Source organism: Myotis brandtii, unplaced genomic scaffold (assembly GCF_000412655.1).
Source record: "Myotis brandtii unplaced genomic scaffold, ASM41265v1 scaffold363, whole genome shotgun sequence".
NCBI lineage: Eukaryota > Metazoa > Chordata > Mammalia > Chiroptera > Vespertilionidae > Myotis > Myotis brandtii.
In genome coordinates this window covers 2,225,407-2,251,940 of record NW_005363938.1, presented here as the reverse complement: position 1 = coordinate 2,251,940, position 26,534 = coordinate 2,225,407, and the positions used below count along the sequence as shown (strand labels likewise).

The window sequence follows — 26,534 nt, the reverse complement described above, 5'->3', positions numbered from 1 at the left end:
CAGGCTACTAGTAAGATATTCAGAAATCACCAAACTTTTTCTGTCATGAGCCACAGAGCAAATATTGTCAACTTTGTAGGCCACATGGTCCCAACTATTCAACTGTTTACAGTATACAAGCAGCCATAAACAATATATAAACAAATGGGCATAGCTGTGTTCACATAAAACTTAATTTATAAAAACGGGCTGTTGGCCCTGAGGCCGTAGTTTGCCAACACCTGATATAATGGAAAATGTAATTCCCCAGAAAAAGGAGTAGATTTTACAAGCTATTCTCTGCCAGCAGCTCCAAGCTGAGCTTCGAAAAAAGAGAAATACAATATGGCAATGAGTACTTCTTGAGAAACTCAGGGAAAAGAGAACCAGTGTTTGCCAGCACCCACTGCTTTACCAGGCACAGTGCAAGAGCTTTACACCTGTATTTCATTTGGTCTTACCTCCTGCAGAAAGTCTATCACTCCTCTTTTACAGATGAGAAAGCTGAGTCTCAGGGATGGCCAAGGTCACACAGCTGCTAATGGCAGCACACTGTGTTATCATTCCACACTCGCTTTTTCAGCATTTAGAAATAAAATGGCATGAATGAGGGCACCCTCCCAAAAGAGAAGAGTGTGGGCTATCCTGATATGGTGGCAGCTGGTTCTTAGAGCCTCAGTTAAATAAAGCACATTCAAGGTCAAGGTCAGAGAAGAGCTAAACAAGTAATAGTATACATTTGGGATGCAATTTGGGAGCTGGGTTTTAGAACGCTTAGAAAGAAGGCCATGAGGGCATGTGAGGGCCATGAGAGGCTGTCTTAGTGTCTTACTTTTGTATTTTCCAGGGAGCACATTGTCAAACGTGAAAGTCATCGAGTTGACCTTGCCGGAGAGCTGGAGGCTCCGCTTCTCGCCCTGGCGGCTCAGGGACTGCAGGGTCACCAGCAGGTCGCCGCAGGTGTCTGCAGAGAAAAGACAGGAGGGCCTCATTTGACTGCCCTCATGAACCAGAGCACACGTTCGACCTCTGTGTGCTGCTTGCTATCTTTTATCTCCTGAAGGCCAGTGCCAGGGTTCCTTTAAGGCTAACATGTAGCTGCTCGATTCTAAAAAGCCCCCCATGTTGGACATCAGTACCAAGCAAGGAAGCCACCACTGGGGAAAGCAGCTCCACCATTTACTGAAATGGGGAAAGTGGTATTTATGGAGCACCAAGAGGAGCCAGAGAAAAACAGAAAGGTGATGAAACCTTACTTAATACCCACTTTATACTAGGCATAGAACTGGGCCTCTTATCATCATCATCATCAAATTAATACTAGTAGCCCTACGCACAAATCCCTGCGTGAGTAGCTCGCTGCCACTTGCCTCAGCTGGCCACCCACCCACCACGGCTGGTAGCTCTCTGCTGCTCATAGCTCTCCGCCCACTTCCCTGCCCTCCTGTAGCTCTCTGCCCACTGCCCCGCCCTCCTGTAGCTCTCCACCACTTGTAGATTCGTTACAGCATAACGGATAATTAGCATATTCCTCTCTTATTATATAGGATTACTAATAACTGCAAAGATTTAAATAGCTCTTGCTGTGTCCCAAGTACTTCTAAAGGCTATATGTACATACACTAACTCATTTGACTGTCACAACAAGCCTATGAGGCAGGTACTATTATCATCTGCATATTATAGATAAAGGACTCAAAGCACAGAGAGTTAAGTAATTTGCCCCAGGTCACACAGCAAAGGTTCAAGCCCATGTGGTCTGGTTTCAGAGTCTATGCAGTCACTGTGCTACACTGTCTCTTGATGACCACATTTAACCTTCATTAAAACCCTCTGACAGCAGCAGTATTGCCATTTAACAGAAGGAAAACAGAAGCTGGGAAAGTAAATGCCGAGTCTCCTACCTGGAGAGTGACAGAGCTGGGACTGAAACCGGGGCCTAATTCCACCTTCCTTTCAGAGCCAGAGGGAGAAAAAGAGACCCACATGTTCTTTCAGGAGCCAAAGCAGAACGACTCCCAGAGAAATGTTTCTATGATGCACTGTGGCAATTTTTCAAAAAGAACTAGATGCAATATGACCCTCCAAACCACTGCCCAGGAGCAGCTTCTGCCTTCATCTTTAACGCTGCCCCGTGAGGGGAAGCTCACCCCCGCCCCCACAGGCCTGCTTCTGTGAAACCATCTGTTCCTGCTTGCCATGGACATCTTACCCAAACACGAGACTTTCCCAGAAACTGATGCCAAAAACTGCACAAAGGCCACATCCATCACAGGCCTGTCCTTCACAGTGAGAGGGAACGTCTGGGGTTTCAATGTCAGCCCCGCTCGGGTCTCTGCCTCAGGAACCACCACCTGTGGGAACACAGGGCAACATCAGCTATATCAGGGTTGCTGCTCCCCTGGCCTACGGGGCACAGAACATTCATCTGGGCCCAAGGTCAAACAGATTTCCAAGGACAAAGGTTCATTTCTAGGCCAAGTTTTACACTCACAACAAATATGCAAGTAGCCAGTGTGAAGACAACACATTTCTAATCAGACAAAAAACCCATCCCCAGCAGTGCCTTGGTGCAAACAAAAGCCCATCGGGCATAACTCTCCAGAGACACCCGAGCTGTGGTCCATCACCTGAACACGGGGTGGAAACCACACTTAATCCCAGAACCTTTTCCTGGCTTGAGGTCACACGTGACATAAGCTATGAACTTGCCGACGCTGCTTGGGTGCCCAATAGTGAAATTACGCCATTTTCTTCTTCCTTTTCTTCTATGGGCCTTTCTCAGGCTAACGAGAGGGACTGGGAAAGAAGGCAATGGTCACGTTTTTCATCCCTAGTAAAGATTACATTTCGGAACTGCCCTTCCTTGGATAAGTCCCTGCTCTGAAGGGCTTCCAAAGGCTTGTCAGTATGGCCAGCTTTGCAAGAAGCTGCTGTCTAGTAAAGGAGCTGTCAGTCCACACACCACACTGTGCGATGGAAGCAGGGAGACACTGTTCTCCCACACAGGTCCTCAGAGGGAGGGATCCTACTTGCCCTAGAGGAGAGCAAGTCATAAAAGGAACCTTCCCAGCCCGCTCCATTCCCTCACTTGCTCTTTCTCAGGGAGGAGGAGCAACAGCTGACTTGATGGGTGAGGGTGTGAAATCCACTGAGACACGGCCTTTCCCCGTGGGCACGGCCTCTGCACTGAAAGGCACAGTGGGCTGATCTCTGGTCCTGTTGTGTCTCCTGCTTGCTGGCCTCATCTGTGCTCACCGTGCAGTGAGACCAAGGGCCGAAGTCTCCCAGCCTCTCTGCTTGCCCAGATGGAGAAACCAGTGGTGCCTGCCCAGCATCTCCCATTCAGGGCAAGGCAGGAAAAGGCCTCAAGTTCCAGAAGCCATGCACTGTGGAAGTTACTGAGCTGCCATTAATAAAGAGTTCATTTTAATTTCCTTTGGGACTCATGGATATTCTGCAGCAGCCAAAAGCCTGCGAAGGTGGAGGTGTGATTGGCAGCCGGATACTAAGCCCTAATAAACATCACACTGGAAAAGAGAAAGGCCTGTCCCATCATTTTTAAACTGATTGCCTGTCTGCTCCACTCACAGTGACATGCAGGAATGTAAAGATGTCAACATAAGAAGTTGGGAATGGAAATGCTCCTTCCCTAACGCATTCTGGCTAATAATAACCCTTTGAAAAATCAATGCTCTTTTTCAAATATCTTAACTAGAATAAAACTCATCATACCTGTACTTTGTAGGTCCCTGGTTTTGCTTTAAAACAAAATGATCCATGAGCATCCGTCTCCACGGTGACCAAAGACTTGTCCTTGTCTTGAGAAGATAGGACAACTTTGTATTTACTCATCTGCTTGACAGTGTCAGGGAAACGAATGATTGATATCTGGCCGCAGACACTGAACCTGCAACAAAGGGACCATTCATTCCAGCATGAGAACTCAATTATAACAGGAAAGGTGCTTATCAACCAAAATTACATGTCCATCTTCCAGCCCTTGTCCCTGAGACTAGATTCATCTTAAAAGACAGGAATGCAGCCCAAATGGTTCCAGTTTTAAAGGCAACCTTTGGAAAGATCGGACCTCTTTCTAATAAGGGGAAAGGCAGAGTGGGGGCCCAATGCAGGGCTGTGTGTGTGTTCTGGGTGACATCTGACAACCCCCTACGGTGGAAGTGATTTTTAGAAAATCTGTAGGTGATAAAAAAATGTTTCAGGTAATTGAATCTTTGGCAATGGAGCAGCCTTGGACTGAGAATAAGGCAACCTTTGGAAAGATCGGACCTCTTTCTAATAAGGGGAAAGGCAGAGTGGGGGCCCAATGCAGGGCTGTGTGTGTGTTCTGGGTGACATCTGACAACCCCCTACGGTGGAAGTGATTTTTAGGAAATCTGTAGGTGATAAAAAAATGTTTCAGGTAATTGAATCTTTGGCAATGGAGCAGCCTCGGACTGAGAATATGGGCTAGTCCTTAAAAGCAAGAGCTGTAAGCTGCCTAAGAAAGTGTGGTATTACCAAGGCCATAAAACAAGGCAGTTATCAAAGACAACTTCCTCGCCTGTGATTACATATAATGTGTGGATAAGAGGAGCAATCTGGGAGATCTGAACATAAAAGGTAATTAAGTTAGAAAAATGCAAAGCTAAAGCTAAACTCCTTAGGAGCAAGGAGCCAAGAAAAGCAACTTGTAATTGACAAGCCCTATTAAGGTAATGATTCCGACCGGGCTGCATGAGCAGTGTGTAAAGGGCTCCAAAGTGTGTCTGGAGAGGCCCCTGAAAAGCACGTCCATACCCTGAGGAAGACCAACGAAGACCATCCTCAGTGATGCTCTTTACTTTCCCGTCAGCTGATGTGTCCAAGTACAGTAAGGTACCACAGCTGAAGGCCATGACGACTTCCTCAACGGACTAAAGGTTAAATTTTCTAATCTTAAAGAATCATTTTAGATAAAAATCAGTTGTTGATTCTGACAGAAAGATAACAAAGTGCTGGATTCAAGGTTGGGTAATCATGGGTGAACTAGATAATGGAACACCCACTCTGCAGCAAATAAAGGAACAACAGAAGGCACAACAAAGTGGTGGAATATTGTGTGTGTGAAATCTGGGAATAATAAAGAGCAGTCATTTCTCAGTGACTGACCCAGCCGAATGAGCTCTGGTGTGGGGGCCAAAAACTACAGCCCAGTGGCCAAGTCCAGCCCCGTAGCCAAGTCCAGCCCGCCAGCCCGCCAGCCACCTTGTTTTGTACGGACCTGAGCTGAGGATGGTTTTCATATTTTTGTTTTCTTTTAACTTTTAAAAGGTTAAAGGAAAAATAAAATCAAAAGAATATTACATGATACATAAAAATGATATGAAATTCAAAATTCAGTGTCCTAAATAAAGTTTTATTGGAACACAGCCACACCTATTCATTTAGGAATTATCTATAGCATGTTCATCATAGAGACCATTAAGACCCAAGAAGCAACAAATATTTATTCTCTAACCCTTTACCGAAAAGTGTGCTAGCCCCTGATGTAGATGAAAAGGTATGCACTTTGGTTCTCATATTCCTCTACTGCACACTTTCGGAATAAAAGGACAAGAGAATATTGATAAATTATTCTTAAGGACCTTTCATGGTCTCCTAATTCATGTCCATGTCAGGGCGAATGTCACCTAATTTGCTTCAAGCTGAATCTCTCCTAAGTTTTAAATATTTGAAGCATAAGATCTGTTTTAGCTCATATTCCCAATTAAAGAGAAGTGTCCATATTATATTTCAACTATAAAATAAAAAAATTAATTTAAAAAAAAGAGCGAGAAGTGTCCAGTTACCCTAAACCTCAAATGTATATTGGTTTAGTTTAGAAAAATAAACTAAAAAAAAACAAAAAACTGGTAGGAGAGTATTTGTTATATTGAAGGCCTTAAAAATTGATTTGTGTCAATAAATTTATCGGGGCTTAATAATTTATGAATAAAAACTGTTAATTTTGGTGTATTGTGGAATAACTATATCCTCATAGTCATTTGGACAGAAGTCAAAGAGTTTGTTTTTCAAATAAATTGAGATTTTTTTTTTAAGTAACAAACAACAATAAATTAAAAGGCAAATGTGCCATGTTGGCCCAAAAGGAAAATGATGAATTTCCCCAAAGGTGCTCAACAAATGCTTTCTTTCTTTGACCCCTATATTCCATTTTAAAGAAAATAAATATAAATGTATTTCCCCCTCTCCATGAACTGCACTTCCTCCATCCACCCCATTGTTCAAATAAGCAACCTGGGACTCCGACAGCACAAGACCCATTGATTCTCTCTCCATACTATCTGTCAAATCTCTACTTCTCACTCCCTCCCCTGCCAGCACCTGGTCCCAGCACCACCGTATCTCCTCCAGACAACTGTCACCACCTTCTTTCTAGTCCCTTCATTAGGTACTCTGGCTTCCCTCTGATCCATGCTCCACACAGCAGCCAAAAAATAAAAAACCTTTCTAAAATGACCTGATCCATATCACTTGCTTGCTGAAAACTCTTCAACAGCTTCCCACTGCATTTGGGAATAAGCCCATCTCCACAAGACGGCTGTAAGTCACATAGCTCTCCCACCTCACCACTGCCTCCAGCCAGGCTGGCTGTCTTCCAGAGAGCGCCCTTCTCCCCCTCCAGGCCTGTGCCCACACTGTTCCCTCTACCTGGGAAGTTCTTCACTTAGCTAACTTGTAGTCCTCCAGAGGGTCCCAGTGACCCAGAGAGGCCTCCCATAGCTCCCCATTTAAATCAAGTCCTCTCAGAGCACCTGGTCTCTGCCCAGCACAACACCTACTTTCATTTACAATCACAAGTTTACTCGTCTTGAGTCTGTCTCCCCAGTAAGATGAAAGCCCTGGCTTTGGGATGTTAGGTTTCTTTTTACTGTTATATACCTGGCATTTCTAACAGTGCCTCACCCAGAGTAGCTGTTCAAAATGTTTATGAAGGGAAAGAGGGAGGACGTAAGTCCAAGAATTGTGTCCTGAGCTCCATGACAGACATGGTACCAGGTTCCACAGTTGATGTACTTCCTGATTTCCCATTTGACACTGAATCCCAACCTTGACCAGGCAAATGGACTGTGTTTTCATGGCTCAGCTTCCTGGATCTCCCTGCCCATCAGGCACTACTTCATACCTAAAACCCACCCTTCAAACACTGGCATTTCATTTCTGGTGTACTGATTTCCCAATTCTACTTCTGGCTGCCACCTGCAGCCAAATCTTTACGATTTACCTTCCATTCAAGCATCTATTGGAGAGCTCCACCTAGTGGCCCTACAGACTCCAAAACTGAACCCTCATCACCTAACTGGCTCTCCCTACCCACAGCCGGTGGCACCACAGTCATCCTGCCCCTCAAAACGGAAACCCCATCTGTCCTTCCCTTCCCTATAAGGCAAGCCCTCACCAACTCTCTGTTCAGGCCTCTTGTCTCCAAGTCTTGTCCCCTTCAAAGCCATCCTCCACCATGCCACCGGAGTGCCTCACTAAACACAAAAGTCTACCCGTGTTCCCTCCATGCTCACACTGTTCACTGGCCCCCGGGCCCCCAGAGGAGAAAGCCCTCAACTTCCAATGGGGTGTGAGGAGGTCTGCCCCTCCTCTGCCTGCCCAGCACTTCATGCGCCAGCAACACCAAGCTTTACACCACCATCACACCTGCTGCTCGGACACTATGCACCTGTTCATGCTGCCTCTCTCCAAGCAGACGCTGTACCTCTCCGTTTAAGTTATTGAGCAACTATTACTCTCTGCCCAGCACTTCATGCGCCAGCAACACCAAGCTTTACGCCACCATCACACCTGCTGCTCAGAAACAATGCACCTGTTCATGCTGCCTCTCTCCAAGCAGACACTGTCCCTCTCCGTTTAAATTACTGAGCACCTATTACTCTCAAGAAAGACGGCAGTTGCTGTAACCGGTTTGGCTCAGTGGATAGAGCGTCAGCCTGTGGACTCAAGGGTCCCAGGTTCGATTCCGGTCAAGAGCATGTACCTTGGTTGCGGGCACATCCCCAGTGGGGGGCGTGCAGGAGGCAGCTGATCGATGTTTCTCTCTCATCGATAATTCTAACTCTCTATCCCTATCCCTTCCTCTCTGTAATAAATCAATAAAATATATATTTTTAAAAAAAAGAAAGACGGCAGCAGCCCCACTCTACAGGTAACACAAGTGCGAGGAAGATCTGAGATGTGACTCCAAGGCCAGGGTTCACTGCATCACACGTTACCACTACCTGATAAAACTACACAAATTCAACCACAGGATGTCCCCTCAAATGCAATAAATACAACAAAGCAGGAAGAACTATGACAACAGCTCAGAGCATCTTACAACAAACCTCCTCAACCAACTATAACATATTCCGAAGTCTTCAAGAATTAGGCCATGAAGTCCCCACAGATGTGAAGTCCGACACGAAAGATCCTTTTCTTTAAGAATCCAGCATGTAAGTACCTTCAGTTGGTAAGACTTAGCACTAATCTTTCAGCCTGAATTTCTCGATAGGAGTCTGAGACTGCATGTGGATCCTTGCAGTCAGATCAAAGGTGACTTTGTTCTCTGCTGGCTGCTGACATAAGCACTGGTGCTCCCAGACCCAAACATGATAACCTTACCCCGTGGCAATGATGTCAGCCAGCTGAGGAGTGTTAGGTGCAATTTTGATTGTGACAGTTTCAAAGTAGAGGTGCTCTTTCTGCGCATGGATGGTGTATGTGCCAGTGGTTATGTTCTCCAGACGGAACGAGCCATCAGCTTTTGTTTTGACTGTAAAACAAAACACGCCAACAAAAGATGAGCCAAAAAAGAACGGCCTAGCCCTCCATATTCACAGGAATACGTGAGACAGAAAGCTGACATATTTTCACAGTCATTAGGATTTTGTTTCCTTTCCATTGGTCTGTGATCAAACACTAGCCCCAGGGGCCAACACGTCTGCCCACCTTTGATTTGGTTATTCAGAGTGACGACTGCCTCCGGAACACCTTCTCCTTTGGGCCCATTCAGGACCCGCCCAGTGACAGAGAATCCCATGACGTGGAACACGGGCTGGAAGATGAAGAACAGGAAGAAGGTTCTCGTGCATGAGCTGCAAACGTCTCCCTTATGCCACTCATGCCACCACTCACGCCATCGCTCAGCACATCTCCCACACTGGCTTCTCCCAGTCCCGCATGCCAGCCACGCTCCTTCTCAGCTCACCTACACGAGTGGCTCCCCCACCGGCGGCACATTCCTTGAGTCTGTCTCCTTTCTTGTATTCTCAACAGTTGACATATTGATGTATGTCAAATAATTCAATAAAACAGATCTATAGATTTACTTCCCCAGCTAAAGATCACCAAGTCAGATTGGTGAGAGCCTCCCTACCCATTCTCCTTTCCTTCCTCCTCCCTCCAGACGTCCCATTTCGGAGTTCTCCAGCCCCCCAAGCTTAAACCCAGCATCACTTCAACATCAGTCTGTCCTGTGGATTTCACCTCAGCAAGGTCTCCCAAGCCCTTCTCCTGCCTCTTCCTACCACACCCTGAATTCAAGTCCTTAACGACTCCACCCCAGCTGCTGCACTGCCCACAGCGTTTTGTAGTTGGGTTATCTGTGTCTGCCCATCCCACTCCTGAGGGCCATGGCTTTGTTCTCTCTGCAGCCTCTATGTTCCAGCCACCCCGATTCTTGGTTCCTCAAGCTGGCCACATGGGTGCACCACATGCATCCCTCACAGGGGCTTCCACACCAGCTGCTTCCTCAGCCTGGATCTTCTCCCACACCTAGACAAGATCTGGCAGGAAGCCACTCATTTTCATCAATCAGGTTTCAGTTCAAACTGTCACCACCTCCGAGAAGCTTTCCCTGACTACCCTATCTCAGTAGTCCCTGCCTCCCACCCCAGCCAGTCACTGTCCATCATACTAATCTATTAGCTTCATCAAAAAATGACCAATATCTGAAATGTCCTTGTTTGATTTATTATAGTTGTTTACCTCCCATTAGAAATGTAAGATCCATAGAGATGAAGACTTTTTCCATCTTAGTCACTGGTACATAGTAGGCACTCAATAAATAACTCATGAATGAATGAATGAATGAATGAATGAATGCATATATGCCACAGCATTTGAGAGAGCTTGAAAAAAATAAAATGGCTTCCTTTTTATTCAGGTAGTCTTTCTTGATCCTTCTAAAAAGATGTGGTTTATCCACTTATTAATCCATATATCCACTCAACAAACACTTTAGGTACCTACAATGTGCCAGGTACTAAGTCACATGTTAGGAATACAGTGAAGAGTAAGGCTGACCTCAGGCAGCTTACAGGCCCTCTCATACCTGAAATTCCCTTCACCTCTCTGTTTAAAAACGTGTCTTTCCTCACTCAACTGCTCCTGCTCTTCTCCACAGGCCCCTGAAGCATGCAAGAACTTCATCTTCTCAGCCTTCTCACCCGCTCCAGGGCGCAGCACAACAGTCAAGTGCTTTCCTGAACCGCACAAAGCAGAGTCAGGACCCCACGGAGCATGCCACCTGAACGCCAACGCCTACCAGTGCAAACTCCCTTAGTGCAGCACTTTCAAATGTAACATTACAAGAAAACAATTGAAATCTAATATTTTCAATAACTGTAACACTGGGTGGTCCGTTTAGGAAAGACTGTTATTTTCTTTCGGGATTTGCTCTATCTAGCTAATTTGCTACAGTAACCATTTTCAAATTCTGTAATTAAAGATGTGTGATGAAAAACACATTTACCCTCTATTTTAGGGCCTAAGGAGTTTATCAGGCTGCCATTCCTATCACCACGGTCCAAGCTCTGTCAGCTCTCACTGGTTGACTGCCACAGCCTCAACTGGTCCCTTGCTTCCACCCTGCCCCCTGGGAACTCTTCTCAACACTGTAGCCAAAGGCACCACACCTCTCCTCTGCTCAGAACCTCACCCAGAGTGGGGCTAATTGTCACCCAGAGTGGCCCACCAGGCCCGGTACAATCTGCCCCATCATCTCTCTGTCCTTCTGTCCTCTTCCTCCCTTCCTCACTCCTTCCATTCCAGCCACCCTGGCCTCCTGGGTCCCCCAAATTCTCTAAGCCTCAGAACCTTAGCATCTGCTATTCCCTCTGTCTTAAAACACCCTTCCCACAGAAGTAAGTATGGTTCACTGTCTCTTCCCCTTCAGGGTGTGGCTCAAATGTCACCTTCACAGCGAGATTTCCCGAGAACACCCTGTAAGACAGCCACCCGTCTCAATCCTGAAAATGAGTAATCTTCTTTCTTGCTTTATTGCTCTAGAGAAGACTAATCACTTTCTAATATACGTTCATTTATAAGTATATTCCTTTTCTGACATTAGAACAGGAATTTTGCTTTGTCCCTGCTGTAAGCCCACCCCTAGAATAGTACCGGAAACGATGTCACTGGCACTCAATAAACTTATTTTCCTGAATGAAGCAGCTATAACTAGGGCTCCAAGTCTCCAAGATAAACACATGTAGTAAGAGGGTTGAGGTATCTAGTGAATTCCAAGCTAAACTAGAAGAGTACAAGATTCTGGTGTTTCCAACAGCCCATCTTGATAAAATACTGATTATTTTCTTAAACTTGTTTGCAACACCTGTGCCCAGGGATGGGAACTCGAACAGCTGTCCCTCTAGAAGACGGGGAATTCCTACCTCAATTTTCAGGCTGTCGTGTTCCACTGTAAAGTCAAGCCTGGAAGGAGCAACGTCAAAGGTAATCCTCTCCCCTCTGTAGAATGGAATCTGGAAGGAAGAGTCTGTTACTTGCTATGAGCCAATAACAAGATTCAACCATCAATATTAGTAATCGATCCGGCAGCCCACGAATGACAAGGGGTACAAGGCAGGCCAAGAGGAACTATCATTCTGTTGCTGATTTTAAGAGAAAGGCCTGCATTTCTGCAGCTATTACAGAGGGGCCAGATCCTTATCCTAAATAACTGCTAAATAAAATATTCACAAAACCGAGGGCCAACCAGTTAGTCCTTACCACCCAAATGGCATCGACTCTGACTGCACCCTAAGAGTCCCAAACACAAACAGAACGGAAACTGCCTCACTCACCACAGTGTAGCCCCCACTTGGCAAGGAAGAGAAGGAGAAGGTGCCATCTTCTTTGGAGACTGCGTGGCACAAATATACCAGACTCTTGTCTTGGGGCTGAAAGCCGGGCACTGGTGAGATGGTGCAGCCCAGCACATCCTAGGCCAGGAAAAACAGAACATGACTTCCTTATCCACTTACATGTTCGGACTATCATCAAATAGCCACACTACAGGAAAACTTTCATAAGTTTTATGTCACAAAATATGTCTTTCGGAAATCTAAGGCATAGTAGAGGTAAAAGGAACAAAAATATTTACATTTAAGTTTAAAATGGCACAGTTTTCTTGGAAAAAAAGACATGATTGCCCATCCCTACAATGGGTCACCATTCTCCAGATAAGAAAACGGAGCTCAGATGGACAGACAACAGTGCGGGGAAGGCCTAGAGCAGTGGTTCTCAACCTTCCTAATGCCATGACCCTTTAATACAGTTCCTCATGTTGTGGTGACCCCCAACCATAAAATTATTTTCGTTGCTACTTCATAACTGTAATTTTGCTACTGTTATGAATCGTAATGTAAATATCTGATATGCAGGATGTATTTTCATTGTTACAAATTGAACATAATTAAAGCATAGTGATTGTCAATTCGGGGGAGAGGGGACACCTGTAATACTTACAACAATAAAGATAAATTTTAAAAAGAAAAGAAAAGAAAGAAAAAGAAGCTCAGGAAGGTGAAGAGACTGGCCCAAATTCGCACAGCTAGTAAGAGACAGAGCTGGGATTTGTCCGAAATGGATCTGATTGATTTCGAAACCTGTGCACTTTACACCAAACTCCACCATCTCCCAGGATAGACATTCAGTTTCTTATAAGTCAACAATGTTCTGAAACATTGAGATTATAAATCAACCTTCACTGCATTTTAAATAGTATAGTCTCAGTGTCTCCTTTCTTCACTTTCCTTTGCTTACCTCTTTGGTTACTGAAGAAGAAAAGAGAAGAAACTTCACCCCTTTCATGGGCTCCCCATCACTGCGGACAGAGCCAGACACGTTGTATCCAGCCACAATCAGGGGACTGGCAGCGTTAGCGTTGGAGTTGGTCACTCGCACAGTGGTGCTCGCCTACAAAAGAAGATTTTAACTTCCAAAAAAGGGAAATAGTGTATATAAATTTAAAAAGCACATATAGGGGGTGGCAAATTGATGTTTCTCTCTTACATCGATTTTTTTTTCTCTCTTTCTCCCCCTTCCTCTCTCTCTAAAGTCAGTCGGTCAATCAATCAGGAAAGGAAGGAAGGGAGGGAAGAAGGGAGGGAGGGAGGGAGGGAGGGAGGAAGGGGAGGGAGGGGAAGGAAGGAAGGAAGGAAAGAAGGAAGGAAGGAAGGGAGGGAGGGAGGGAGGAAGGAGGGAAGAAATAGAGAAACACTTGCAAAGTGTTTAAGAACATGGGGACATGAAAAAGGAACATAAAATTGCATATGTAGTATAATCACTATTTTTTCATGCACAAAATGAAGTAAAAGGAAATATGGCAAATGTAGATAATGGCAATTTCATCTGTATGATGACATTTTACTTCTTTTACACATTTTCCACCTTCCAAATTTTTTGTTTCCACTCCTTGATTCTTTATGTTTCAATTTTTAAAAGTGAGCATGCCTTACTTTTTCCCTATGTTTAATGGTATATAAAGCATATATTTTTTAAACTACAGTACGATTTATGTGGAGAAAAGTACACATATTCTAAGTGTCCAGGGCAGTGATTTTCACAAACTGAGCACACCATGCAAACAGTGCCCCAAAGAGAATAGAATGAGCCCCACAGCCCCACTCGGGCTCATTTCCAGTCACGGCCCCCCTTAAGGGGCAGCCAGCATCCTGACTTTTAACAGCGCACTTTACTTTGAAACACAACTTTATATTAATAAACTAAATTCCTTTATGCATACAATTAACAATGTAAGCCTTAACATGTATTCTATTCGTAATATGTAAGCCACTGAGTTTTAAATAAAACATTTTTAAACCTAGGCTGAAACCATACCATCAATTGTAACTGCATAAAAACTATAGGGTAAAAACTGAAACACTTATTCTGATGCTTCTTGAGCAAGAATGAGACACAGCCTCAAACTTAACGTAAAAGCTAACATGTCGAAATGTCCCTTAAGTCTTTCTTATTTCAATTTGTTTTTCCACAGCTATTATAAAACCTCACCTAGTATATTTCTTCTTTTTTTGATCTTTTATTATAAACTATTTCAAACAATGTAATATAAGAAATACTCTACAGAACACCTATACACGCTCTAACCAGCTAAAGAAATGAGTAAAAATACAATTTAAGATCCTTACATCTCCCCTTCCTCCTCCCTCTACAGATGTCAGTATCCTAATTGGCATGTGTTTGCCATTCCTACCTACATCTGTGCAATTTTTCCACATATGAATACATCCCTAACTGGTATGATCAGGAGTGTTTTTAGTTACTATATAAATGGCATCATATTTCCTTATCCTTCGGCAACTTGCCTTTTTCCTTCACGGTAGGTTTTTAAATATAGTCGTATTGATGTATGTGGCTCTGGCGCATTCATTATGGCTGATGTGCAGAATTCGATTGTGTGATAAAACCACAATCCACTCTCCTCTTAATGAGCATTTAGGTTGTGTGCAATATTTTGCTATTGCAAACAAAGTTGCAATAAAGATTCTTATACGTTCTCCTTGGGCACATATACAACAGTTTCTAGGATGTTAAGCATATTTATAGAATGTTGTTCTTGACTGAAAAAAGCACAACAAAAAATCTCCTCGGGTTCTTTTGTGTTGATTTGGCTTAAGATAGCTGTAGTTAATAACAAACCTATTTCACAGCAGGAAGACGATATTTTTACCTAAAACTGAAACCAACATAAGCAACATCTGCTACAGTGAAGGAGTTTCACCTTATAAATACCATCAAGCTCATCAGCAGCACCAATGTTTTTGCATCTACTTCTAGAAAACCATAAACTCATTTCACATCCTGAACCGAAACCCCTGCTGTCCCCAAACCAGCACGTTGTTGCCACACTAAAGACATAACGGAAATGCTTACCTCTTTCAATGCCCAGGTTGGATGAGTTGCAAGGATTTCATAATCTCCAGGAAGGACTTTAAAAAATGCAAACCTAAGGATACAAAATACCACTTAACTCACTCCCAACAACCCGAGTAGTTCTCATTTTATGACCAATATTGGAAAGCACAGAAAATGGTGTTTGAATTATCACAGACTTGCCGTTAGCTGGTTAGTGAGCATAAACAAAATTTCATCCTTCACTGTGCAAAGCCACATCAGACAGCACTTACTGTGTGCAAGGATAGGTATTCTGTGTGCCGACAGGAAAGAGGGTTTATGTTTTCCTTAACCCCCAGGAATTCTGGCTTAAAAACCAGTCACTGTGGTTTAGCAGGCGTCAGTCATAGAATAGGCAAGTGAGTTTGACAGAGGTGACAGGCATGAATAGGCAAGAAGGGAGTGATGTGTCAAAGGCACAGAAGTGGAAAGGAGTCACATGTAAGGACAGAGAATAGATCTGATAGGCTAGGCAGACACTAACACAGGATGATGCTAATGATATGGGAGGAAAAATGATAACAACCTCTGAATCCTATGCAAGAGCATTTAGACCTGTTATCAGAAACAAATATGACATTATGGGCTTGTATGCAAAGCAATAGCAATGAAAGCAGAAGCCAGTGAAGATCTCTCAGGTAGCTACTGACTAACCAAGACCATAGTGAAATGAGCTGAGATTGGAAATGGAAGGATTCTGACACATTTAACCCTTTAAATCTGCAAAGCACCAGACAATGAGAGGGCTAGTTCTAATAAAATGAACTACAAAAAGCATTCAATGTCTTCTTCTGTAGTGGTATTTTATTATATCAAACTAGAGGCCCAGTGCACGAATTCGTGCACTGGGGGATGGGAGATTCCCCTCAGCCCGGATTGCAAGAGGGCGCAGGCCAGGCCAAGGACTCCACAGGTGCATGATTGGATCAGCCCGGATTGCGAGAGGGCGCAGGCCAGGCCAAGGACCCCACAGGTGCATGATTGGGGCCGGGGAGGGATGCAGGAGGTTGGCCAGCCAGGGAGGGACCACAGGAGGGCTCCAGGCATGTCCGGCCCGTCTCACTCAGTACCTATCAGCCAGAGCCCAGCAGCAAGCTAACCTACTGGTGGGAGCATCTGCCCCCGGTGGTCAGTGCATGTCATAGTGAGTGGTTGAACAGCCTTAGCATATCATTAGCATATTACGCTTTGATTGGTTGAATGGCCGCATGGCTGTGCAGACACTTAGCATATTAGGCTTTTATTATATAGGATGTTGCCTATAATAACTGGATAGGGCTTGGCAATCACTTTGCTACAATAAAATTGAAGCTGCCACTGGATTTTGGTCTTAGTAAGAGGTAGCCTACACTTCATGTCCATGATATCCCTGGTCTATAAGTTAGTATCTTCATTTAGTTAGTGCAGATAAAGAGATTCAGAAAGATCAAGTCATTTATCCCAGCAAGGTCAACAGCAAACTACTAGCCTAGAGAAAATGAGAACTCCACATTCCTTCTATAGACCAGGGCTGGTGAGGCATCAATCAAGTGTTATTTCAAAAATAATTTCAACAATCATTTAAAAATCGAATGACTTACTGACAGATTCATTATAAACTTCAATTTTGCAGCTTAGTCAATTCTGTATATTAAAGTAGTAATGATCTGAATGTCTCAAAATTATCAGTTGGAACTATTCTGCTATTAATCTTGGCACATCTGTTAACATTTACAACTCAGTGATATAAATCCATTAAATAAATGCTTTAAATTTGACTTAACAAGGTTAATTAAGTAGTCATCATTCGAACTACAAAACAATTTTGGTGTAATAGGGATAAAATGATTTGTAAAAATAATTGAGCTAACCTATATTTGAGGTAAGTTATTAAGCACATATGTCATGCCAAAAAGCTTGAAACACTAACACTAGGTAATTTAATCTGCTCAATAACTTTAGGATGGAAAATTTCATAATTATTATCATTTTTGAATGAGGAAATGGAGGCCAAGAGACCTTAAGTAACTTGCTCCTGGTTAAACAGCTAGTAAATGGGAAAACCAGGATTCAAACCCAGGCTCTTGGGCTCCAGAGCCAGTGCAAACCATTAAATAAAGACCGACTACATGCCAGGCCCTGCAGTAGGTGCTTGATAGGTGTTATCTCATATTCAGTAACCCCGCCAATGCTACATGCAATGGGTCAAATGACTTCCATTATACAGATGAGGAACTTGAGGCCCTGACGGGCATGAATTTGTCCAAAGTTAAGAGGCCAAATTAGGATTTGAACTGAGGTCTCTCTAAATCCAAAGCTCTCCCACCTCCATCAGAGCCCTGCTCTAGCGACAAGGCAGGATGACACAAGCACAACTCACTTTCCACCAGGCTGCGTAACTGTGGACTGGATCTTCGCTTCGGTCCCTGTGCTTCTCAGAGACACCTGAACTCCAGCAGGACCCAGGGGCTGCCCTTTGCTGAGAACCTGTCGTGGAGAAGGAGGTTGAACTTGACCTAGGAGCAAAGTGCTCCTCTCAAGAGATCCTGCTCCTACTCCCCACAGGGGGCTGATAACCTTTTTTGGGTGAAAATTCCTTTGAAAAGGTGATGGAGATCATGGATACCCTTCCCAGAGAGGTTTGAGGGGCTGTGAGAGGGAACAGTAACAGTATGGTAATACTGTGTTTCATTGACTCTAAGACAATGTCAGTTAAAAATGTACAATTATTTTAGAAAGTTTGGAGTATAGAGATGATCCTCATCTCTAACAGGAAACCCACACATAAAGAGGGAACAAAAGGGCCTCCCTCTCAGTGTAAAAGAAGTAGACCTGCCGTGCAGAAAAGGATGCCAGGGAAATGTGCACATCTCAACCTTGATGCTGGATGGAGGGAAGAAAAAAAATTCTCCCGGGAATCTGTCCCTATAAAAGGCCACTCCTGGCACTTACACGCTAACAGCCTCTACTCTTACAGGGTAAGAGCAACAACCTAGATCAGACCCCTAAAAACACCCACTACATTTTATACTCGATTTTATCGAGTTCCCAGATCCTCTCAAAGCTTACCTGTGGGTCCCTTGTGTGATCAAAGTCCCCAGGTTAAAAAGTCCTATTTTTTTAAAGGTAAGAGAAGACCCAGTGGATACTACAGAGCAAATGTTAAAAGTAAGGCAGTTCTGAAACCAAACCTTTCCATTCACAGAGAAGCCCGTGAACACAAAGTTGATGTCCCCGCCCTTCGTGCAGATGTCATTGACGCCATCCACATAGAGCTCCACGCTCGTTGGTTCTGAGGGATGAAGATGGGAATGGGGTACAAGACACGAAGAAGTTTAGTTCTGGGAAATTGTCTAGGTAAAATGCAATTTACTGGTTAACTTTCATTTTATTTATTTTTGAGCCCTTAATATAGTCGCATGGTTCAAAATCCAAAGGTATAAAAGACAGGCAGGGAAAGTCTCTCTCCCACCCTTCTTCCCTGGACGCTCAGTTTCCGGCCCCTGAGGGAACCAGTGTTTAGAGGATAATATATATTCTTGTAACAGTCTTTCAGCCGAGTTGTATCTCAGAGTCCCATGGAAAATTCAGTGAGCACCAACCAGCTTTATTCACTGAATGTTTACCACAGGCCAGGCACTGAGCTAAGGGCATTTAATTCTCAAAACTACTGTAAGAGGTAGGTAGTAACATTTACAATTGATTGAGGGGTAAACGGAGGCACGGGAAGGTTAATGGATCTCTCAAAGTCACAGCACTTGTGAGTTACAGGACCCCAATTCAAGCCCCCAAAATCTGGTTCCAGTTCTGTTCCCTGACCAAGTACATGGGTTCAGCCATATTAAACCAGGGCCATAAACGCCAATGCCCCCAGAGAGCAAATGGGTAAGAAGTAAGCAGACAGGCCAAGTGGGGACTATGTGAATGGCTCGATCCCAATAGGGGGTGTGCAGGAGGCAGCCAATCGATGATTCTCTCTCATCATTGATGTTTTTCTCTCTCTTTCCCTCTCCCTTCCTCTTTCTGAAATCAAGAAAAATATATTAAAAAAAATAATTTAGAACAAAAAATTACACAAAAACACACAGGTGAAGATGCCAATAAAAAATGGACAGAAGCTTTGAACAGGTACCTCACAAAAGAGAATATCCAAATGGCCAATAAACATAAACAGTGTTCAACCTCACCCTAGCTGGTTTGGTTCAGTGGACAGAGCATTGACCTGCGGACTGAAGGGTCCCGGGTTCAATTCCAGTCAAGGGCACATGCCCAGGTTGCAGGCTCAATCTCCAGTAGGGGGCGTGCAGGAGGGAGCCAATCAATGATTCTCTCTCATCATTGATGTTTCTATCTCTCTCTCCCTCTCCCTGTCTTTCTGAAATCAATAAGTATATACATATATATATTTTAAAAGTGTTCAACCTCATTGACCATTGAGGACAATCAAATCAAAATCACAATGGATACCACCACATCCCCACCAGAATGGCCAAAATGAAACAGATGGACCGTGCCACGCGCTGGTGAGAACGTGGAGCACCTGGGACCCTTACACACTGTTGGGAGAGGAGAAATTGCTATATCTACTTTCCATGTTTCGCCATATCTACTAGAGCTGAGCACGTAAAAATTCTATTGCCCAGTAATTTCATTTCTGGTATATACTCAATAGAAATGCAAACACACATGTATCAAAACATATATACAAAGATGTTTGCAGGAATACTATTCTTATGGCCAAAATCGGGAAGCAAACCAAATGTCCATCAAAAGTAGAAGGGATAAATCACTTCACATTCATATAGAAATAGAATGAAAAGCTATACATAATACAAATAAATTTCATGAACTATGTTGAAAGAAACCAGATACAAAAAAATGTGTGGTTCCATTTTTATCAAGTTCAAAACAATCTATACTAGTAATTTGCGGTCAGGGTGGTGGTCTACCTGGAAGGAGGGGTGGGGTGGAGCAGTTAAAGAGTGCCTGTGGGTACTGATAAAGTTCATCTCATTGTCTGGGTGGCAGTTACATGGAGGAGTTCAGTTTGTGAAAATTCCTGAAAGTATGTTATAATTCAATAACAAATTTTAAAAGCTTAGCAAAAAGAAAAAGCATTGACAGGTAGGGAGGGGGCACCAACTCCAACTGGCTGCCAATCTGTGACCTCTGCTTTAGCCATCAGTTGGGTTTGATTCCCCCTGACTCCTCAGCTTCTAGAATGCACCAGCCAGGTGCCCCCGAGTTTGAAATGGAAAAGAACTTTCCCACAGAGCCAAATTAGCTACCTGAGCTTCCCTTCACCTGTTATGATGGCAGGGACGCAATTCTTCCTCGTCTAACTCGCAAGGCAGCCAGGCGGAAACAACCACGGCCCCCCACTCCTATCCCTAAGCTATAGAACTGGGATCACGCACATCTGCCATATCGAAAAGTCAACAGTGTCTCTTCTCCAAATCATCAGCCAGCTCCAAGCAGAACCCTCTATTCTGAAGGACCGTTTTTAAGTATCACCTAATTACCTGCTAATGATGTGCCAACCATTCTGAACACATAAATATATTGGCCAATTAATCCTCCAGGTCGCCTGTGAGGCAGGTGCTTTTACTCTCCTGGCCCGTTAGAGAGGAGGCGGACACGGAAACAGGGGAAGTAACTTGTCCAAGGTCATCACAGAGCTGGCAAGGCCCAAGGCTGCCAGATCTTCTGATCTCTTAAGAGAAGTAGAACTAGACTTTTATGTCCAAAAAAAAAGAAAGAATAGTAACACTGAGGGAGCTAAGAAAGAAGCCATCCTGGGACAAAAACAAAGTCCCCGCTTCTGACCTCTATATATAATCCTACTGCCACTTAATGAATGAAACGGCTACAGTAGAATTTCCTGAGAAAGGTACTAGAAAAAATGTCTATTCTAAGAAAGATGACAAAAAACCTCCAGGTAGATCTAAGGTACCAATCTATCCTAAAGTGAAAAGGCAAGGGACCCGCTTCTACACTAGAAATGAATCCTCAGTATTGTAGCAATCGATGCACTCTAGCAACTTAAATTAATAGTCAGCATATAATCTAATCATTTGCAGAGTATTATCAGGTTATTCAATTAACTTACCAAAACTCCACCCTAGGGGAGGCTCAATCTTCAGAATAAAATCTCCCTAAGAGAGGGGGGAAAAAGTAAAGGATTGAGAATTGATGACCCTTCAACTAGCTTAACTTAGTTTAGTGCTACCACTTAATCTAGAATTTTTACACAGAAAATGAAATTCCAAGCATAAACTGAAGCCAATCACCAGAAGTTCCCATCCAACCAATCAGAAGACACCATGTTAAAGCCCCAGGGAGAATCCTAAAGATACCATATTCAGCCACTCCTTGTTTTTAGATACCAAACATACTATTAATGAATCTATTAACCCCACATATGCCAGGGTCAGCACAAGAACTAAAGTCATTTCTTAACACTATATTTTACTCATACACCTTGGTTTCTTGAGATTGTTTTAATAGTTTAAAAAGATAAAATAAAATAAATTTTAAAAGATTTCAAGACCCAGCTAATCCACCTCTAGCAATCAATTTTCTGGACAAGGTGGGGCAAAAGTGGGTTTACAGTTGTGAATCTGAGAAACACAGAGCTTATTCTTGTTTTATTTATTAATTATTGTATTATTTTCTATAGACTGCATTGGAGGTTGGGGGTGGAGTTGGGGGAGGGGACAGGAAGAGATTAACTAAAGAACATATATGCACATATGCATAACCCATGGATACAGACAACAGCATGAGGAAGGACTGGGGTGAGGCAGGGGTTGGGTGGAGGAAGGCAAAAAGGGAGAAAATGGGAGATATCTGTAATACTGTCAACAATAAAATAAAATTGTAAAAAAGGAATGTAAAAAAAAAAAAATAAGGCAATAGATCTATACATGCTAATGTTGAAAGGAACCAAGATATTACCATAGGAAAAACAATCAAATCACATAGTGATTCTTACGGTTCAATTCCATTTGTCTTTTTAAAAAAAATCAAAATCAAGAAAAAGCAGCCTATTATATTAGGATACACACCAAAACTTTTTTCAAAGGTTACCACTACACAATCTGGGGGATAAAATATAAAATTTACTTCAAGTATTTCAAAGACCTTGATTTTTTTTTCACAGAGCTCGTAAGTTTGCATATTACTTACATAATTTTCCTAAAGCAACATTTTAAGCTGCTTGCAAATAAAGAGTTCTATTAAACCAGGGTTTCTCGGCCCTAATACTGCTGACATTTGTCTGTCCTATGCAGCATGATGGGACGTTTCGCTTCCTTCCAGGCCTCTACTCACTAGAAAACTGTAGCACCCCCCGCCCCTACAGTTGTAACCACCAAAAATGTCTCTATACATTGCCAACTGTCTCTGAAGACTTTGAGAAACACGACATTCAATCAAACCATCCAGAAGCTCTCTCCTCCAGAATTTGGCCGGAAGTGTCACATTCCACTTATAATTCACGAAACAGCTGAGCATGCGCTTTCATGGGAAAGGCCATTCTCCTGGTTAGCACAGCCCTGCGGGCCACACCACTTCCCATTATAAAAGACTAAATTGCTCTGCCCTCTTACCTTATCATACAAGGGGATCATAAAGTAACCATTGTTAGGGGCACAGTCTGTCTGGTATTTCAAAGTCCCATGCTTGGTGTACAGCTTTATCTGAAAGAAAGGAAAGAGAAGTCACAATATCACCTTTGAGAATTAGCCATGTAACTAGTACATTACGCCTGAACGCATTCAGTCAATGCATTTGCTGAGGACCTACTGTATGCTGCTGTGAGCACTGGGCATGCAGGAGAGAAATAAGTACCCCCAAAATAATGTGATGCCATACTTTTTAGGTTAGAAACCATCTGAAGTCCAACACAAAAGTTCTATTTTCCAATGCTTTTTTAATTTTAATGACTGTTTCTATGTTGCTTTCTAGGTCTAAAATGTTCAAACTTGCTGTTAGTAAGGTGCTTGTTAAAAGCAATTCCTGCCCAACCAGAATGGCTCAGTAGTTGAGTATCGACCTATGAACCAGGAGGTCACAGTTCGATTCCCGATCAGGGCACATGCCTGGGTTGATCCCCAGTAGGAGGTGCACAGGAGGCAGCCAATCAATGATTCTCTCTCATCATTGATGTTTCTACTTCTCTCCCCCTCTCCTTCATTTCTGAAATCAATAATAAAAAAATTTTTTAAAAAGCAATTCCTGAGCCCCACTTGTGTTCCTAAACTAGGTTTGAGGGGTCAGGCCAGGGAATCTATATTATTAACCCCAAATGATTCCCAATACTTGTAGTAACACTCATCTAGAAATTTTTAATTTTCTTTTATTTTCATTCTCAGGACAAAAACATATCAAAAGACATTTAATATATATCCTCTCCTCAGGACTCTCTAAAACTCTTGCATCCTGAGCTTCCCAGACACACACTGTTAACCCATTTAGATGCCCAAGTAACACCTGAGTCTCCCACATGCTGTGTGGCCTTGGGCAACTCATTTCCCCTCCTGAAATCCTTTGTTTCCTCGTGGTGGCTGCTCAGATTCACAGCTCTGCATAGTAAGCACCTGGCACAGAGTATGGACTTTTAAAAAAAAAAAAGTAGCCTGCATTACTGTTTCTGTTACTATTTTACTATATTACTATGTTGTATTACTAACATCTCTCAGAAGAAAAAAAGCAATGTGGTGTGTCTTTGGCAGGGCAGAGGCTGGATTCAAAAAAGATTTCCTAAACCTACCTGCATGGATCAACCACTCTGAGCCTCAGTTTCTACATCTTGTAACAGGAAACAGTTGGATCTCACCTCCAAAATGTTAATGCTGTGACCATGATATGGAAGTAACAATTGTGTCATACCAGCTAAGATGTAAAAAGCAGCGAACTCACAACATGTACACTTGGGAAAGGAACAGGGTTAATTTACACTTGGACTTGTAAGTGCCCGATGGGTGTGACCACAGCTTACACTCCACAGAGCCTGGGACGATGTCTTTAGTGTAGGTACTCAATAAATACTCAGTGAGTCTGTTTACAGGCCATGAAGAAAATCAAATGCACAAACTTAAAGCAGGGGTTGAAAATCCACCTGCCCAGAGGGGCCAGGGAAGCAATGGCAAGGGCATGCATGTAAAGGGAGACAGATCACTACTCAACCCAAACCAAGGTTTGCAACCCAAAGATCAGCTGGTTTTCCAGAGAAATCAGGAATCCAGTTTTTAAAATGAAATCTCCTAATTGTCAGAGTATCAGCAACCAATATTATTTTTCTTTTGTAGGGATTTTTGTCTGTTGTGTTTACTATACTGCTATATCCCCACCCTGGACAGTTTCAGTACAAGCAGGGGCTCACACCATAGTTACTGACTGAATGCTTATGATGGAAAAACACACAGAAGGGAAGAAGGCTAGGAAAGAGTAAAAGTAGTTTTATTAGGAGACAGAAAATACAATCAAGAAATTATTGTGAAACATCTTGATTATTTGCATTGTCTTTCATTAAGTACAGATCAGGACACAGGGTGACAATATACATTACACATATGAAATGTCTGATTTCATAATCAGATATTATGAAAGAATAAATGTGTCAGACCATCTGGACAGGCAGCCTTGGGCTCACCGAGCACAGTTAATACTAGGTCACAATACCTGCCCGGCTCTCAAGGTCACTATCGTGTTTGGGGTGGGAGTGCCCCTAACTGCCTTCACTTTCCTCCCAGAGTCCCAGGAAACTACAAGCTACAAAAAAGCCTATCCAGGCAGCTTCTGAAATGCCCCATGCCCACACACTGCAGGCAATCCAGGAGGTGGGGTACCCAGCTGACCCTCGGAGCCCTGCCCCTGCCAGTGGGTAGAGCCTTTGATTAAACACCCAACTTCTTAAGGTCAAAAATGGTGGAGAAGCCACAGACTGAGGGGCCTGAAAGGTGATAACTGATTATCTTCTTTAGGAAATATACGGCACCAGGTCCTGCTGCTTCTCTCACACCATCTACAGGAATAAATTGGCACTTGGGGCAAGGCCAGGTCAAAGAGCAAGTGGGGCATGGCATCGGCTTCCTCCCTCTGCCCCAATCCTCAGCAACCTTTGCAGAACACCAGCTTACCCTTCACCACAGCCCTGCAGCTGCCAGCCCCGGGGAGGCTCCAACGTGCTTTCGGGCAGCCTTTGGAGTCTCAGTCCTCAGTCCCTTCTTTTTTGGCATCTTTTTGGTTCTTTTTTTTTTTTTTCTCTTTTAAATCCTTATCTTCTGCCCCATCATCAGTAACCTAAAATAGAAGCCACCCTTCCCTTGGGTCCCTGCCCACTCACCCTGACAAGTGACTTTCTATCCCTACTTCCTCATCACAAAGCTTTCTGGGCCATAATTCCACTGGACTGATCATCATCTAACTGCCTAGGGCTTTGCAACTTAATAAAAAGACTTCTGCACCAATCTCTAGTGTAATTCCAATAACTACCCAGTATGGCAATCAGGATAGCACAGAGTCCCAAGGGGGTAAGCAAAGGGGGCCAGGGATTAAATATACAGATTCCCAGCTCCAGAGATGCCAACAGAGATCTACTGGATCAGGATCTCTGGGATGGGAACTGTTGCTCTTTAAAAGCATCCCAGTGAGTGTGTGTGTGTGTGGCTGGGGAGGGGAGGGGGGGGGAACAGAACTTTTGGGGGCACTGAGTTGTGGAGTTTGGGGGTAAGACTTGTGGTCTCTAGGTTCCGGAATATGGCTTCTGGGAAATCTGAGTTTCAGGGGGTCCGAGTTTTGAGGACCTGGATCGGGTCCCCAGGGGCCTGGGTCCTGCTGAGACTGGGTGTTGGGAGATCTGGGCCTGGAAGCTGGGGACAGTCTGGGTTCTGGATTACCTTGACTCTGCATGCTGCGGAGCTGGAGTTTGGGCTTTCAAGAATCTGGGGGCCTTGGTTTGGAGGACCCTTGGTTTTGAGTGATCTGGTACAAGTTATGCACCACCATCACCAGAAATGTCCCTCACACCCCAGCGCACGCGGGTTCTGGCCCCCATACCGCCTGCAGAGCCGGCCCCTCGGGAGGAACCTTCACTCCAGCGCGTCCCGGAAGGCGGAGGGCCCCGCGTCAAGTGGCGCCTTTAAAGGGGAAAGGACTCCGGGGACGAGGGGCTAGTGGCAACCGCTCGGTGTCAGAGGAGAGACCACCGCGGCCCAGGGAGGTTGAGTAATCGGCCCAGGGTCACACAGCCAGCTCCGGCCGGGCCGCGGGGCGAGCGCTCACCTCGATGAGCGAGTAGTTGATCTCCACGTCCGACTTGACGAAGCCCCCGCAGCCCCGATGTCCAA

The 26,534-nt window shown here is 44.0% G+C and overlaps 1 protein-coding gene across 1 annotated transcript in view; it reads right to left on the bottom strand.

Moving 5' to 3' along the window:
• NOMO2 (NODAL modulator 2) overlaps positions 1–26,529 on the bottom strand; it is a gene marked incomplete at its 5' end in the record, with an annotated part of 50,504 nt that extends 23,975 nt beyond the window's left edge. Inside the window, 14 exons of the mRNA XM_005872054.1 lie at positions 812–943; positions 2,192–2,333; positions 3,715–3,889; positions 8,632–8,782; positions 8,959–9,064; positions 11,679–11,768; positions 12,090–12,227; positions 13,051–13,203; positions 15,184–15,256; positions 17,564–17,670; positions 18,375–18,475; positions 21,293–21,338; positions 22,794–22,883; positions 26,470–26,529. Coding sequence (XP_005872116.1) covers positions 812–943; positions 2,192–2,333; positions 3,715–3,889; positions 8,632–8,782; positions 8,959–9,064; positions 11,679–11,768; positions 12,090–12,227; positions 13,051–13,203; positions 15,184–15,256; positions 17,564–17,670; positions 18,375–18,475; positions 21,293–21,338; positions 22,794–22,883; positions 26,470–26,529 — 1,564 coding nt within the window. The remainder of the gene's footprint in view (positions 1–811; positions 944–2,191; positions 2,334–3,714; positions 3,890–8,631; positions 8,783–8,958; positions 9,065–11,678; positions 11,769–12,089; positions 12,228–13,050; positions 13,204–15,183; positions 15,257–17,563; positions 17,671–18,374; positions 18,476–21,292; positions 21,339–22,793; positions 22,884–26,469) is intronic.
• Between the last annotated feature and the right edge of the window lie 5 nt (positions 26,530–26,534).